The 18,326-nt window shown below is 40.7% G+C and overlaps 1 protein-coding gene across 3 annotated transcripts in view; it reads right to left on the bottom strand.

The window, feature by feature from the left end:
* Nucleotides 1-5,240, bottom strand: part of LOC111078311 — a 45,933-nt gene extending 40,693 nt beyond the window's left edge. The window contains exons 1-5 of one of the 3 annotated variants that reach the window (XM_041594684.1): nucleotides 4,996-5,240; nucleotides 878-1,040; nucleotides 695-808; nucleotides 484-633; nucleotides 341-427 (exon numbers count right to left, since the gene is read on the bottom strand). In XM_041594684.1, the coding sequence (XP_041450618.1) occupies nucleotides 341-427; nucleotides 484-633; nucleotides 695-808; nucleotides 878-982 (456 nt within the window). In that variant the 5' untranslated portion in view covers nucleotides 983-1,040; nucleotides 4,996-5,240. The remainder of the gene's footprint in view (nucleotides 1-340; nucleotides 428-483; nucleotides 634-694; nucleotides 809-877; nucleotides 1,041-4,995) is intronic. The other 2 variants (XM_022372923.2, XM_022372924.2) reach the window with 2 other exon arrangements.
* Between the last annotated feature and the right edge of the window lie 13,086 nt (nucleotides 5,241-18,326).

The raw sequence follows: 18,326 nt of genomic DNA, 5'->3' as shown, positions 1-18,326 counted from the left end.
TGTAGCATACACAATTTTTAATATACGAGAAAACTGAAATCGCAGTATCAAGAGATACCGCTCGCTCGCTCGCACACACTCTGCTCTATGCAGAATATGTAGGCGAAGATGTAGAATCTACATTGCAGATGTATAATGTCGATATCGATCATTGATCGCTGATCAAGTTGTCCTGGTCAACACGCCCATTGTATACACAGTATATACAAGGTACCAGCAGATTTGAGCCCACTCTTGTACTTTAACATTGAGCACCGGGCTTTGGACTGCTTGTGTGGATACAGCAGTGAATAACAAAATGTATACCAAAAAAAAAAATTCCAAATCTGACAAATCTTACCTGCACCCCAGCATATGTTGTACTTGGGTTTATTACGACTTTATGAATTTTCCCATATTTTCCAAAATACTCGTGCTTTTTTAATATCTAAAAAATATACCTTTTAATAATTTTTAGGCTTTGTAGAATAAGTTGTGACATACGTCTGCATCCGCAAGTCGAGGTGGTAAGCCCACTACAAATACCAAGTTTCGCTGAACCACTCGTACGTTTGCCAAATGTTTTCGATTCTCCGTTATCTTGTGTTTTCGTTGTTGATCCCGTTGACGCTTTTGCGACTTGAAAGCTATCATCTAAAAAAAATGTTAGTTATTTATACTCTTTCAAAACTTTTATTAAAGTTAATGAACTTACTTCTTCTTGTGATAATGGCTTAAAATCCGCAGGATTTTCAGGATATTCTTTTCGACATGCCGGGCACAACTTGTTCTCATCCGTTCGGATTCTGTGCCAGCAGAATCTACAAATCTATAAATAAATGTATATATATTTCTATATAATTTTTTACAGATGTATTTATGTAGTAGTTATGACTACCTGATATCCGCAGGTACATGGAAAGAAAGTCAGATCATCTACTTCAAGCGGCTCCATACACAAAGGACACTCGACTGAGTCATCATTGCTGCTCATGCCGTTCATTTTTCAGTGAATCAACAAATAGTTCGCAGTGGTAAGATTGTTATTGATCACTATAAAACTGATACAGAAACATTTATTTTTTAAATTTTGCTGTGAGAATCTTTTTGGGCATTTACAAATTGTTAATGCCCTTTTTAAAGCAACCTTGCTTTTTATACCCGTACTCGAAGAGTTAATGGGTATATTGTATTTGTGGTAAAAGTGGATGTGTGAAACGCAGAGACTCTATGAAGTAGATATATTCTTGATCAGCACCAATAGCCGAGTCGATATAGCCATGTCTGGTACGTATATTTCACGTATATATCCAGCGTATCTCAGGCTGAGGACGCGGGGGAAGCAACTGAAAATTAATTTCTTCATTCTGGCTAAATTTATGATCCCATCTCATTCAGATTCGGCAGTCTGGTAGATATGGTCATTCTCTACGATACAGCGTTTTATCGTATCTTTAAAAATGTGCCTACCACAGATTTTCGTCCTTTGTGCTGTGGAAGGGGGGTGGGCGAAATTTTGAAATACACTTGTGGCAGTGTGATATCACATGAGTCTGGAAACAAAATTTGATTGAAAACAAAGTTGGCAAACCCCGTTTAACTAAACGGCATAAAGATGCGCGCATGGCTTTTTATGAAAAACACAAGTTCTGGGACGTCGTATTTGAAAATATAATTTTTAGTGATGAAAAAAAAATTGAATTTAGACGGTCCAGACGGCCATCTTAAATACTGGAGGGATCCGCGTCATCCACGAGCAACTTGTCACAAGCGGAACCATGGCGGTGGATCGCTTATGATATGGGCTACCTTTAGTGCTAAAGGCACTCAAGCCTATATTCAACTATTAGATAGTGAACTTCTTGCATTTGCTGAGCCTTTCCATGGTGACCAATGGACATTCCAGCAAGATAATGCACCGATTCATGTTTCCCGGGCTACAATGGGTTTTTTCGAGACCTACAACATTCCATGGATGAAGTGGCCGGCAATGAGTCCGGACTTAAATCCCATTGAGGATCTGGGGGCATCCTTGCAGCAAAAGTTTATGCATGTACAAGGCAGTTCGATGCCTTGAAAGATTTAAAAAAAGCTATCCTTGCAGAATGGGCCAAGATTGAACTATCAACTCTACAAAACTTGGCAGGATCAATGCCCCGCAGGCTGCAGAAACTTCAGGAGAATAAGGGCAACTCTATTAATTACACTGGTCAACACGATTTTTCCTCAAGGAACAAAACCAACTTTTTCTTAAAGATTTGGGGCTAAGAAATGGTTTGATGATATTTTTTTTTTTCTATGGCAGAACTTTTTTTTGAAGAATTTTTTAAATCTGGTATTTTTTTTAAGCTTTTTCAGAGGTAGCGCTTGTTTTTTTAATATAACTGTAGTATCTTACGTCTGGTTGTAAAGAACTTTGCTATTTTGAAAAGATAATTAAACCAGATAGAAGTTAAGCCCAAACACTTTGTGATTACAGCTTACCGTCTGGGAAATATAAAGCATTGAAATGCAAAAATTATGATTTTTGTGCGGTATTTTCTACGAAATTTTGACTTTAAAAACTCAGGAAAAGTCGAAAAAAATTATATCTTGTGTCCTCTATTTTTTTGTGTATAGGTGCGTTAATTTGGCGTCGTTTAAGGTATCGCTCATTAAAATCTATGGAGAGACTTTGGAGCTAAAATTCGTTAACCAAACCTAAAATATGGAAAAAATGAACAAAAAATACCTTTTGGAAGGTTGCGAATAGAGGACACAAGATATAATTTTTTTCGACTTTTCCTGAGTTTTTAAAGTCAAAATTTCGTAAAAAATACCGCACAAAAATCATAATTTTTGCATTTCAATGCTTTATATTTCCCAGACGGTAAGCTGAAATCACAAAGTATTTGGGCTTAACTTCTAGCTGTTTTAATTAACTTTTCAAAATAGCAAAGTTCTTAACAACCAGATAAAAGATACTAGAGTTATGTGAAAAAAACAAGCGCTACCTCGGAAAATAACTTAAAAAAAAAATACCAGACTTCAAAAATTCTTCAAAAAAAAGTTCTGCCATAGACAAAAAACCATAATTCTTTAAAAAATTTTAAAGCCCCATATCTATCAGAAAAAGTCGGTTTGGATCCTTGAGGAAAAAAAAAGTTCAGTTTTGTCGAGTAGTGTTATTAACAGAGTTCATTTTTCTAAATACTTTTTCCCTGGAAATTTTTTTCGATACAAAATATGTTTTTGCTGTTATAACCATTTTCTATGTGAAACATACAAAACTTTTTTTTTTGTATTTAAAAAATGTATATGGATTTTGTTTATGCCTTTTTGTTTTGTAGTTATAAGCAGCTAACCAAATAAAAATATAAAATAAATCAAGAAAATAGGTGCTGAAAAAAAACTCCATTCAAAGCAGTGCACATATAGCCATTTTACTAAGGTAAACCTCGCATTTTACCAAATAAAATCAGTACGAAAGCCCAATTTGTTCAAGTACCGATTGCGGCGACATTTTGTTACTGGTACATGAACCGGTGGCATACACATTTATATTTCAGCATACGATTGTCATTTTGCGATCATCAGAACCAGTTGTATCTAGATCAATAGATTGATTTGATTCGTTCAATTAGTACATGGATATGGATCTAATTTTTGGGGTTTTCCAGCTTTGAATTGACTTTAAAAGTATCCCTGAGATTGGTTTCAAATAGTCTTCATTCATTCCTTAACCCAAGTTTAGTAGCTTATTCTATGTTTCGGTGGTTGGGCTCACTCGGTTGGATTCAAAAACTATAGTACTTTGGTTAAAGATTTGCTTAAACAGACAGATAATGCACTTTCACTCATAAAAAGTGTTACAGCCTTGGAAAGGTTGTCTGTCCATCCCAATGATTTTCTTAAGAGAGCCAACCACCCAAAAAAGGTAGAAAGTACATAAAACTGCAGAATGATTGAAATATACACATCTTTGACCAAATTAAAATGAGCAAAACTTTTGGCAAATGCTAAAACTGGTAACTGTAAGTCAACAGTGAACAACAGGTCCAGTGTGCTTATAAGTATCATTCCGCACCACTCTTTCTTCTTGTCCGAATAATGTAGTCTCTAGGGATTTCATGTATCCAATGCACGGATTTTTCGGGGAACTTGGAAAAACTCGCAAAAAGCTCTAGTTTTTTGTGGCATTCCCATATTAACGGTTTTACTACTTGATCATCCGTTTAATTCTAAATTTCTAAACACAAAAGTGTAATACGAGAGAGAATATTTTGACTGTGTGGAGTTCAAAACGAACGAGGACGACAGATATTAAAATAGATTTCACTAAAAGATTTAATGATATGATATAATATAATATAAGGAAAACGACGATATTATGCGATACCAAATGGGCCGGTATATCAGCTCAAATGAAGGTATCTGGCATATCTTTGGTTTGCAATTATACAGCACATTTTACAATTTAATTTAAACGTAACATCTTTTAACTTTTTTGGTCTGGACAAAACAGGGACATATGTACATATGTACGAATGTACATACATATGTACATGCATTCAGCTTTAAGTGTCAAAGGGAAAACTAACTTCTGCAAACGTTTCTGTTTTTTATTTTTAATTATTTCCATTTAGTTCACATGTGTATTATATTATATATTTTTGCCAATAGCTTACATTTTATTTAAACCCGCGTAAAAATATATGTTATGCCCTTTTCTTCTTGGCGTAGAAAATGAAATGGAGCCTAATTTCTAGTATTTGTGCACAAAGTAAAAAACTGACCATCAACCTTTTTTGTATGTATGTATATACAGCGTATGCAGACACACATGCATATGTATGTGTAAATATTAATGTATGTCACAATTAGTTTTGAAACACATAGCATTCAATAAACTTAAAATGCAGTTGATTACCTAAAATTTCTATTATTGGAACCTTTTTTGCAAATTATATTGAAACAAAATATGGCACCTACTGCCATTATTACAGAAAAAAAAATAAAACAAAAATATTCACCTACCTAACAGGTAATATCAACAAATAATATATGAAAACACATATATACGTACACATATGTACACGTAACACGTATGGATTGTAGGTGTGAATTCGAAATTTTCTCTATACACTTAGTAAATTATTAGAAATTTCTGTAATTGAAAATTGATTCCAAGATTTCTCTTGCCGTTTATTTTTGTAGTCTGTAAGTTATGCTGATTACTTGTTCAAACAAAACTTATAAGTCCGAAATATACGCAAGATAAACGAATAAATTTGTTGAGTAAAAAACTATCGATATTTTATATGTACACAAATTATTTTAAAAATATCGCTATATTGGTCATATTCCACTAGACTTCAATAGCGGTGCAATCAGGAAGGCTCTCGTAAAGATTAAATTAAAAAATTAAATTAAATCTAAATTAATTCAATATTAATTCCAATTCCATTTTACCATTAGTACCATCACTGCCTTTTCACTCGTTCTCTAGATCTGCAATTATCAGAGGCTGTCGCCGTGTCTTCAGACCCTCATTTGCTCACCGTAGGAAACGCTCTCCGCAGTCCAACTGGTTCAAGTTTTAGTTACGACGACAAAATTGTAAACGGTTTATGTACCGTATGCATACCAAATCAGACACACACAAACACACATTAACATTTGGTGACCCCGACGCAGGAAATCCCTTACAAACTGTCCAACAAGCGAGAGGAAAAGGATACAACCTGCAGATCACACTGAAGAAGTCAGTCAGACTCTTCAACACAAACTGGCAACAAGCCACATACTTACGGTAGAATCTCCTACCAATAAGTAAAACAATTTGGCAGATCTGTCACTTTCAGATCATCAGCCAACTAGATCAACGATTAATAATATCAAGATCACAAGTGCGTTTCACCAGCACAAAACCTCCATCCAGTACGTCGTCTGTACTTTTACTTTGACCAACATCGGTTGCGAATAGGAGCGTATCCAGCTGAAAAGCAAATAAATACTTATAGTAATAAGTAAGAGGCGAAATGGATTCACACAAGGAGGAACACGCTGCCGCCATAGAGGCAATAAATGAGCAAGAAATTGGAGATGAAATTTCAAAGATAATTAGGAACTTCAAAAAAGACTCTCCAGAAAGGAAGCAAAATATAACCTACTTCCAACTAAACGAGAAGGAACGTGCGAGTCGCTTCTGGGGACGCGACTCTACTTATACCCGTACTCAGTCAGTATATACATTTTTGAGCATATGATTTTTTAGAATTTTAGAATTAAAAAAAAAAATTTTACATATTTTTGCTACATCTGTTATCTAAATCTACATATATTATGTATATTTTACATCTAACATGTAGATTATACATGTACCATGTAGATTCTACATCTCCTCCGCTAGGGGTTGCTCGCGCACGGAACGCGGCAGAGTGTGCGAGCGAGAAAGAGAATCAGTAGCGTCAGCAGCGCTGGAGAAGGAGAGGGAACAAACTGAAAATGAATTTCTTCATTCTGGCTATAATTATGATCCGATCTAGTTTAGATTCGGCAATCTGGTAGATATGGGCATTCTCTACGATACTGCGTTTTTTAGTTTTATCGTATCTTTAAAAATGTGCCTGCTACAGATTTTCGTCCTTTGTTTGGCGGAAGGGGGCGGGGCGAAATTTTGAAATACACTTGTAGCAGTGGGATATCACATGAGTCTGGAACCCAAACTTGGTTTCTCTAGCTCTTATAGTCTCTGAGATCTAGGCGCTCAACAAGACGGACAGTCAGACGGACAGACAGACAGACGGACAGACATTGCTTTATCGACTCGGCTATTGATGCTGATCAAGAATATATATACTTTATGGGGTCGGAAACGTTTCCTTCTCTGAGTTACACACATCCACTTTTACCACAAATCTAATATACCCCTTAACTCTTTTTTGAGTACGGGTATAAAAAGCGGCTCTCGAGGATGCATGCAATCGATTTAACGAAATCGACACCAAAATATCGAAAGCATACAAAACCGATCATTACGTTAAATTTCGTGACGTTGGAAGAGCACCGACGGTTGGCGCAGCAAGTAACAATAGTTACAACCTGTTAGCTACAGTAAAAGTAGCAGTAGAAGCAAACAATGGACAGAGAGCCAATTTCAGAGCCTTGCTGGATTCAGGATCACAGGTCAACCTGATCTCTGAACGAATGGCATCAATGTTGTCAGTAAAATTTAATGATACAACATTACGCATCGAAGGAATTGGAGGTCAGTCAAAGACCAGCAGAGCACGAGTAAATGTTCTAATAAAATCCTTTCACGGCGGATTTACGCAAAGAATTTAAGCATTCGTACTACCTCAGATAATTGCTGATCAACCAGCGCAGGCACTCGACGAAATGAACTTGAACATACCAAACAATTACCCACTGGCAGATCCGGATTTCTATAAACCGGGAAAAGTCGACATGCTCATCGGAGCAGAGCACTATTATTCGCTACTACTCCCAGATCAAAAACAGCCAAATTCAGGAGGCCCGTTGCTGCAAAATACAAAATTGGGATGGATTGTGGCAGGAAAAATCAGATCTGCACACAACTCCTCATCCATTTGTGCAATCGGACTCAAAGAGCTAATGGAAAAATTCTGGACTCTGGACAACTTAGAGACGGAAGAAAAACCACCTACGCCAATCGAAGCAAATTGCGAAGCTCACTTTATACAGAAATTACAAACAGCATCGGATGGTAAGTTATTAGTAAAACTCCCATTTTCCGAACACTCTTCAGCCCTGGGGGGTTCTTTGGAAACTGCAACGAAAAGATTCCTGGCATTAGAGCGATGGATTTCACCAGACACCTGGAAAGGCTATGTGGAATTCATGAATGAATATGAATGACTTGGACCCAGCAAAACAAGTGCCGGAGACACATTACTTCATACCACACCACTGTGAACTCAGACCTGAGGGCACCAGCACAAAGTTACGGGTCGTATTTGATGCATCATGTAAATCAACAAGCGGAAAGTCTCTAAACGACATTCTGCATGCCGGATCCACAGTTCAGAGTGACTTATGTCCATTCTACTACGTTTTCGTACACATAAGAACGTATTCACAACGGACATCGAAAAAATGTACCGACAAGTGTGGATAAATCCCGAGGATCAATTTCATCAGATGATAGTCTGGAGAAACAATCCATCTGCAGATATCAGGTACTGTCGCTTAAAAACAGTTACATATGGGACCACATCTGCTCCATTCCTGGCAACGAAATGTTTGGATCATTTGGCAACTCGGAGCCAAAACAGATTACCTATTGGATCTGCTGCATTGAAGAACGATTTCTCTGTAGACGACTGTCTCACTGGCGCAAATACCATTCAGGAAGCAATACAAGTTCAACAAGAACTTAATAAAATATTGCTACCGTTCGGCCTTAAACTTCGAAAATGGTGCTCCAACAACGACCAGCTATTGCAAGGAATCCCCAAAGAGGACGTTGTCAACGACGTCAAACATTAGAGCAATACAACGTGAAAACGCTGGGTCTCTTTTGGATGCCAAAACAAGACCAACAGCGAGGGCGAACCATAAAAATCCAAGCAACACGCATCACCAAAAGGGTCGCGTGCTCAGAATTGGCCCAAATCTTTGACCCACTGGGTCTCTTTGCCCCAGTGATAGGCAAGGCAAAAATATTTATGCATCAGCTGTGGGAGCTTAAACTGTACGAACGAGCCACATACCAAATCAAGCAGGTGTCCGTACGACTGTTACGCTCAAAATCTCGGGTGGCACCCAGTGCCAAACAATCCCTACCACGTCTAGAACTATGCTCTGTAGTTTTAAGTGCCGAACTCACCAATCGAGTTAGAAGGGATCTCCATATGAACCTTGACACAGTATCAGGAAGCTTCTGGTCAGATTTCACCGTTGTACTGTCCTGGTTTAAAGCATTTGCGTCCACATACCATAGCTTCGTGGCAAATCGAATCGCCAAAATCCAGGCATTGACTAACCAACTACATGGCGTCATGTTTCATCAGCCAACAACGCAGCCAATGTCCTTTCAAGAGGAATCCCAGCGAGCAAGTTAGGGGATCACAGCCTATGGTTATACGGAGCATTATTCTTGCACAGATCAGGAGATAAATGGACAAAAACACCCATCATTGAGCCCAGCAATGTCGAGAGAAAGGCTAAGCATGTCAGCTTGCCAATCGCTTCTAGCTCTCTTGGAGAAGAGATATATACAAGCCGACACAGCAACTCGGTCAACAAACTACAACGTATTGTAGCGTACATGTTTTGCTTCTGCTACAACGACACTTTGCGCAGGAGAACTAAATTGGGCTCGCGCTATGATTTCATTTCATTATCTCCCATACTAGGACATGATGAACTCATCCGAGTTGGCGGAAGACTAGAAGACATCCAATCCTGCTACCGTGCAACGACCCAATAGTCAAAATGACTATGCGAGAACTTCATGAGGAAAATCTGCATTGCGGTGCCCAAGCATTAAGGGCACTTGCAAGAGAACAATATTTGATCATCAACGACAAGACGATGGCTTGAAGCATCACACATAGCTGTATTCGATGAACCAGACCAAAGTTTATGCACCCGATCATGAGCAATCTTCCAGCACAAAGAGTCACGCAAGCACGCCCTTTCCTTAATGCTGGCGTTGACTACTGTGTCCCAATTATGATCCACCATAAAATCCGAGGAAAATGGCCAGATAAAGCATACATTGCCGTATTCTGCTGCTTCTCCACAAAGGCTGTACATCTGGTGCTAGTAAGTGACTCAGCCACAGATGCATTCTTGGCAGTACCCCGGCGATTCCTTAACAGACGTAGGAAGTGCCAGACTATTCATTGCGACATCGCAACAAATTTCGTCGGCGCAAATAACAAGCTAAAGGAATTGAAAGAAGCAATATTTGGCGAAAAGGCACATGCTCTGATCACAAATCATTGCATCAAAAAACAAGTGGATTTTAAATTCATTCCTCCTCGGGCCCCATCGTTTGGCGGCCTCTGGGTAGCTGCGGTAAAATCAGCGAAAAGGCTGCTAATTACAACCACAGAAACAGCATCCTTGACGTTCGAGAAGCTGAACACAGTCATAATCGAAATTGAAGCAATTCTCAATTCCCGACCCATAACTCCAATGTCAAAAGATCCAACGGATACAAGTACGTTTACTCCAGGACACTTCCTGATCGGTGAACCTTTGACCGCAGCACCTGACGTCAACATGCAATGCAACAACAACATGGATATGCAAGTCATGTCAGCCGTAATGTCCGAACTACAAACCAACGAAGACAACGATGGCAGCCATCAGCCGAGAAAGCGGAACATATCACGGCGATCATCTAATTCGTCATACCTAAGGTTCAACGCTAGTATCTCCTGAGAAATTAAGAGAGCAACTAGACCAAATACGGGATCACTTGCCAGCAAATGCTGCCTGTCACAACACTAAATGTGATCCAATTATACAGGCTCATCCGAGCCGAAGGAACGCTGACTGCCAGACACGTCATTTTCAAGGTGAAACTACCTTTAGTTTCAATAGTTCAGCTCGAAGTTTTTAGTATTATACCAATACCGGTCTGGGACATAACAAGTTGGAGCTTGTTTAATCTCAAAACGACCATAATAACTGTAAATGGGTTACTCAGAAGAATTTCGACGCTGCTTTAAACTACTCAACGAAGAATTCATATGCTTTGATCATCAAACGGTCTTCAGCGTCGTGAGTTTCAGTTGTTTGACAATAAAACAGTACCTTTATGTGAAGTGACTCCCACGAAGGCTGACATGGTGTGGTCCAAAATTCAGCAAGCAAATAAATGGATCTTTGCAACACACTCTACAATGAGACTTCAGGCAGCTTGCAACGGATCTCCGTCAATCAAACAACTGGAAGGAACTGGCTTACTCTCACTGTCCCCTGGATGCACTGCTCGCAATACAGAAATAAGCATCAGCACCTTCAGCACAACAATCAGCGAGGTCAAACCAATCTACACTCGATTTGGGGACATAATCTTACCAGCGACATCCCCTTCGCCAGCACAATTGTACAATTGGAGAACCAGACATCAGACTATCTTCAAGAATGGGATGATATACACCAGCAATTAGTGGCAATCAATCAACAAATGCTGCCACACCATCTCAACAGTGCAGCACCAACAAATCGCTACTTATGCTGCCCTAGCAATATAAGTTCTATTGATTATTGCGTTCATTCTCCGGAAGAAGTATCAATCCATGATTGACCCAAGGCCGTCAACAATAAACCAAGCAGAGCCCCGATCCCCATCTCCATCTGCAGCGGTTTCTGGTGAAAAACACTGGTGCAATCGCTGACTACACAATTGCCCAATAACACAATAACATATTAAATCCAAATTTATTCAATATTAATTCTAATTCCATTTTACCCTATTCTTACTAGACTCAGCCCTTTCTGTACCTTTTGTTACCAATAAAAAGAGTTTATATACCCTCTGCACACTGAGCGTTTCCCGGGCGAATGGTGGGAATTTTTTAAAGATGTGAAACACTGATTCACACTGGCACCATCCATGAAAAACAGCTGATTCACACAATTTGGTAGGGCCGAAAATTTGTTCACTTTCATGGTTGTGAATGTGATTCCTCACCAAAACATTTCTTGCAAAATCGAATCATGTTGCTGAATGATAGTGAGGCCAACATTGACGAGAAGAATTTATTGGAATAGATATCTGTTTTGAAAACACTGAAGCGTGGTCATAATGACGTTCGTTCTCTTTCGTAGTGAAAGTTTTGCACTCCGCATTTTCCTTTTATTTTGCTTAAACAGCTGGTGTTTTTAACTTTTTTATCTTTAAATTAACTCTCCTACTAACTAAAATTAAAACCAATCTTTACCGCGGGTGCATGCCTAATAAAAAAACACCTGCAAGAAGCAGATCACCCATATCCCTTTCTGGCTTTGCGAAAGCGTAGTGCAGGCAAAATATGTAGGGATCTCGGGCCGTGTAGGTGATGCCATTTCCCAAAACAACGGCCTGCATTATAGTTGTGAGGAATGCCGTGCTGTGGAAAATGACATGCTTAGTCTCCGAGGCGCAAGAAGTCTACTCCGCGGGACTTGCAAGTGCGACCACTCCCTTAGTGCAGCAGTTGATTACGTTTGCTACTCCAAGGGCAACGATCGCTGCTGGAGATGCAGATTCGGGAGCCGAATGCGGCAGGTAGACATGTCTGTAGCGTCTGTGTCCATCGAGTCTGCACCCAACTCCTTAACTATCCCATCAATTTCGCTCCCACCAGCTAATAGATGTCCAGGACCACCGGATACTGCCATCACAGGTACTAGGGCTGTGGTGCCAAAACCACTGGTGGGAGTCCCACCAAAGCGACAAGTTCTTGTCTCGCGTTTAGCCCCTGACCTCACATCCAATGATGTGACAGCTTATATACAAAGAAAAATAAAAGCTGTTGGCTGAAAGGTGGAAAAATTTCTTACGCATCTTCCTTTAAGATAAGCGTCTCCCCGACTCAATTTGACACCATATGTTCCGCCAAGTTTTGGCCGGAGTATTTGGTCGTCAAAGAGTTTAAGGCTAAGAAAAATAATAGTCCCCCCATAACTCTTCCTAGTAGTCAGACCAGTGCACCATCTTTACCCTCATCCTCCACCTAAACTTCCACCCATCCAAAAAACTAACTTCCTCTCTTTTAGTTACCTACCATAATGGTAAAGGCTTGCGTAGTAATCTCAGCACTCTTTTTCTTGAGAGTCTACATTCTCGTCCTATGTTGTTGTGTTTACCGAGACCTAGTTAAAGCCGGACATCCTTAGATCCGAAGTTTTGGCAGGTCGGTACACAATTTTTAGAACATTACGTGTTCCAGGTTCAACAAGACCTGGAATTCCTGTGCGTAAAACTGATTCTCACAGGCTTTTCCATTTTGATTACTTGCTCGTATATTCCACCTTCCTCGGCTATCTTAATATACGAGCATCACCTGTCCGCTTTTAAAACTGTTTCCTCGCTATCAGATAATGACCATATGATAGTTGTTGGTGATTTCAATTTGCCAGGTACTGTTTGGTCTTCGGTAAACGAGTCTAATAACCTTGTGTCCATGTCACGACATGACTTTATCGACGGCTTGCTAGACCTATCCCTGTCTCAAGTCAACCATGTGAAAAATTCCTTGGGTAGATTGCTTGATCTATGCTTTGTCACGGATCCGACCGTAGCGTTGCTAACCAGAGCCCTTCCGCTCACTATACCTGAAGACTCCTACCATCCTACATTCGAGATGTTGGTCGATATTGGGACTACTGCATTGGATCGTATGGGTAGGCTATCTAAACGTGCCCGCTGCTTTCGTAAGGCCGAGTTTACGAAGCTTCATAACCTCATTAGTGATTTTGATTGGTCCGCTCTGTACTTGTGCACTGACGTTATGAAAGGCACAAACATTTTTTACAATGTACTTGACACATTTTTTGATTCTTGTGTCCCACTTTCTTGTTCGGTTAGATCTGGAAAGCCTCCTTGGCTTACCAAAGAAATATCCAGTCTAAAAACCTTAAAGTCAAGACTTTATACAAAATTTCGAGAAGTTGGTTCTCCCTCTTCTCTTTCTCACTATGTAATAGCTCGGTCAAATTTCTCCGTTCTTAACGCTCAATGCTATAAAAACTACCTATCTCGATGCAGGATAAGATTTTCACAGGACCTTAAACAGTTTTACAGCTTCGTAAATAGTAAGCGTAGAACGTCCGCACATCCATCCTCGCTATCATTTCTCAATATGTCAGCAAACAATGATCAGGCAATTGCCGATCTTTTTGCCAAATTTTTCCAAACAACCTATTCTCATGAAAGCTACTCTGGTCAGCCGTATCCATACAGTTTACAAAGGTCGAATGGCATTTTCAGCCCGTTGTTAAATGAAAGCTCACTGCTTCAAGATTTTCGACTAGTTAAGCCCTTGTTTTCACCAGGTCCCGACGGAGTTCCCGGCTGTGTACTCAGGTACTGTGCCGACGCTCTGTGTGGACCCTTTCTTAAACTATTCACCCTATCCATTAACTCTTCATGCTTCCGCCCCATCTGGAAGGAATCTTTTATTATTCCGCTCCATAAGAAAGGTAGCAAGTCTGATGAAAATAATTATAGAGGTATATCTAAGTTATCCGCTATTCCTAAAATGTTTGAAAAAATGTTAACTCCGCATTTGCAACATCTCTGCAAATCACTTATATCTCCGTCCCAGCACGGATTTATAAGGCGACAATCAACAACCACAAATTTATTTGTATTTACCTCTTTTATCATTAAAGGCTTTCAATGTAACTTGCAGACGGATGTCATTTACACCGATTTCATTAAAGCATTCGATTCTGTAAACCATTCCCTTTTAGCACAAAAACTTGACCTTTTAGGGTTTCCGCCTAATCTTTTGAGATGGATTTGTAGCTAGGTCTAGGTTCTAGGTCTCAAAGAGTACTCTTCAAAAGCTCCGTCTCTTCACCTGTTAAGGTTACTTCTGGAGTACCACAGGGCAGCCAGCTAGGCCCCCTACTATTCACACTCTTTATTAATGATCTGCCTTTAGTATTAACAAAGTCTCGAGTTCTCATGTATGCGGATGATGTTAAACTCTGCGTCCAGTACAAGGACATTTCTTTTCACTCTCGCTTGCAATCCAATCCTAATAACTTTCAGTCATGGTTTGGTGCAAATATGTTACACCTAAATGCCTCGAAATGCAATGTAATGACATTTCATCGCTCCAGCCCCTTTTTGGCTCCTTATAGCGTATGCGGTGGTTCTCTTGAGAGAATTACCTTGGTTGATGATCTTGGTGTTAAGCTAGACCCAAAGTTGAAGTTTTCTGAACACATATCTACCATGGTAAATAAGGCCATGGGCGTGCTTGGGTTTATAAAGGGGTGGTCAAAGGAATTTGACGACCCCTATATAACGAAGACTCTCTATATCTCGCTTGCTCGTCCGATTTTAGAGTACGGCTCTTGTGTATGGTGCCCCCAGTACAAAGTACACCAGGACCGTATAGAATCAGTCCAGAAAAACTTTTTGCTCTGCGTGGCCTTAACTGGGCTGCGTTTCTGCCTGGGCTCCGCTCGTAACAGGCTTCGGCTTGGTGTCGCATGGGCCGCTTGATGGTGCAGTCATTGCATATCAACGTCCAGACAAAAAAATAGACGGCGGCTTAACGGGAGATTTGGTGGGATCAGAGGAGGGCAACTGCACGAAAATTTCAAGTGTGGGATGATAAGGGTCTTCTGGGAAAGATAGAAGAGACCCTCTGCAGACCATGGTATTCGATATTTCGGAAGAAAACACGGGATAAAGAAGCCTACCCAAGTTATTGGATATAGCATTGACCTGACCCAACGATGTATCCGACAATGAATTAACAAAATCATGCTGAATAGATGGGAACATCAGGTTAGAGTCCACAGAAGGAGACCATGAGATATTAGGTAGGTTAAAGTCTCCAAGGACTATAAGACGATCAGAGTCATTAAGTTGGGTCGAAACAGACTGAAGTTGGGAAACGTGAAGCATATAGGTGGAGAATTCGGAGGACGGCGGAATGTAAGAGCAGGATATAAAGAGATTAGAAGAGGGCCAGCAAAGCTTAACAACAATAATTTCAATGTTATTATGCCCTTCGACATGAAAGATTTGGGAAGCTATGTCCGAACGAACATCAATCAGGACACCGCCACCACGAGATGGACGATCATACCTCAATATGTTAAATTTGTCAATGAGAATCTCGGAGTCATAAATAGAGGAGTTGAGCCAGGTTTCGGAAAAAGCGCTTACATCAGTCTCGAAAGATGCACTGTCAGTATATAGCTTGTTCAGCTTACTGCCCATGCCACGAGCGTTCTGATAGGTTATCTTAAGGGCAAGAGGAGAAATTGGTTTTTTGAGGCCGAGAGTAATGCTGCCGGAGATGGAGTTGGACGGACAGAAGTTAAAGCAGTCGGAGATGGAGTTGGAAGGACACCCACTCGTCGTTCAGGGCTAGAGGGACGATTGGTAAACACATGACAGATAGTATGTTCAGGCCAGAAAGAGGGGTCGAGCACACTACTGACATGTTTGTCAGGAACAAGAATTTAGAAGGAAGATATGTTCGGTTTAATTTTAAAGTTAAATTTAGTGACAACAAGACCTGAGGAATCATCAATGTCAAGCTTAGAAAAGATAACCCTGACCAGGACATCCGTAGCCGATGCCATCAGTCGAGAAACGAAAATAGATTTAAGTGGGGCGACAGCAGTTAGGATAGAAGGAGGGATGGTAGAACCGGCGGAGCAGATTCAACCCGAAGTTCAGAATCAGCAGATAATGGGCCATATTCTCGGTTGACGATGGATGCCGAGGCAGACGGAGACTCGGCCGCGAATTTATTATGAGCTTGTCTCATAAAAACTCGCATGTTGCTTTCAATCTGCCTGCAGTCCCAGCATGTCCAGTTAAGGCCACAGCGAGACTTAATCAAGTTGTCTCAAGCTGACTCTCACGCTTGTAACACTCAGATAAACGGACAAACAATAACAAAGATTGCAAAACCAACAACAAGCGTTCGACGGTGGCCGCTTAAAACGCAGTTAGCTTTATCAAAGCAATTAAAGCCTAAACACAGAGAAACAAGATAAACACAGAGAGATGAGATAATCACAGAGCTTTAGGCGGGAACGGAGTGGCGACGAACAGAGAGCGTCAGTGCAAGTATGTAGGAAGAACGGTAAGAACGGAGATAAAATTAGAGAGCGGCTCAGAGAGAGTGCATCGAGCAAACGTCAACAACAATACAGCTGTGAATACGACTGCACGGAAGAAATGAAAAAGACCGATTGACTTTAAATATGAAATTAGTACACAAAAACACGCTAACTAAACGAGCACAGGTAGTGGACAGATTGCACGGTCGGTTTACAACACAGGGTACACTAATAAAACACAATTAGTTTCAATTAAACGTCGAAAATAAAACTTTTTAGGAGGAGCGAAGTAAAACATGACCATCAGCCATTTTTCCATGCTTATTTCCCTTAAGAAGGGTAAACTTAACTTGTCGTGGTGCCCTGTGCTGTTGACGGTTTTCATAGAAGTGACCACTGCCTTCTTCCGGGATTTGCCCAAAGGAGTAGGCCACGAGATAGGTGCCGGATATGTTATGGGTGCCTGCTTTGTCCATGACGGTCAACGTTGCGTCATTGATGATGAGGGTGCCATGATCCACTATCTTGATTGCGTCCAGGTGACCGGGTAAGGTGGTGCAATGGGCGACGGTCCCCCCACCAATTGTTGGACGCAGGTGGGCCCTTGCTGTTTCTTGCAGAACGTGGAGCCGATGATGGTCTCGCATGCTCCCAGGCTGATAGTTCGGGTTCCACACTCACCCTCGCTGAAATCCAAGATTTTGTGATTGTGTTGGACGGGGAAGATCGTCAATTTTCTGCAGACCAGCTTGGGCTGTGGGAACACGCTAACGCTTGAAATTCCCAATAGTTCCACTAGCCTGATGTCGGTGAGATGTTGATTCGTTGAATTCTTGTATATCGGCACCGTGCAGTAGCGTCAGGTTGATGATGTGCATTTTCATCAGGGCTAGAATCAGGTTTTTTAGGTCGTTTATGATGATGCGGTTCTTCGCAAAAATCATCTCTGCTAATTGGGCTCGCTCGGTATCCTCTGACTTGACGAGATTGTTGATATATCCGGTGAGTTCGTTGAGGTGGTTTTGCAACTTGGAGTTTATGCCTATCTGATTGGTTTCTGATTCAATCTGCTGTTTCGGTTTGAAACGGATTTGTTCCCAGTCGTCGAAGTCAGGGTTTCTGGCGACAACCTTCAGGGCAGCTCCAGGCCTCCTCGGCCTGTGCTATGTATGCCTAGTAGGAGGTCACGTTGGTGATATGGTGTAGTTATCCATATATTTCCCACAGGACGGCGTCTCCATCAGCAACGGGTACGTAGTTGGCGTTGGTGTAGTCGTTAATTTTTACTGCGGCCTGTGTTGTTGTGTTAAGGATCAGGAGAATTAGTAGCGGTGACATGGTGGAGTGATTTCCTTATGTTGTCGGTTGACGCTGTGCTAACTGAAAGTCAGTGGCTTAGGGAGATGTACTGGTTTGGTGATGATAGATGTATATATAGTGTATCTACTGATGTTGTGTTGGGTCATTATTCTTCCAGGGTGTGGACACATCGCTATTTTGAGAAAACCGTGGCCAGAGCCATAGTTGATTATTGTTTCCGACCAGCGTGGATACGCTTACACTCC

The sequence above is a fragment of the Drosophila obscura genome, unplaced genomic scaffold (assembly GCF_018151105.1).
Source record: "Drosophila obscura isolate BZ-5 IFL unplaced genomic scaffold, ASM1815110v1 contig_31, whole genome shotgun sequence".
Classification (NCBI taxonomy): Eukaryota; Metazoa; Arthropoda; class Insecta; order Diptera; family Drosophilidae; genus Drosophila; species Drosophila obscura.
The sequence above is the reverse complement of the archived record's forward strand: the minus strand, read 5'-3'. Positions and strand labels throughout refer to the sequence as shown.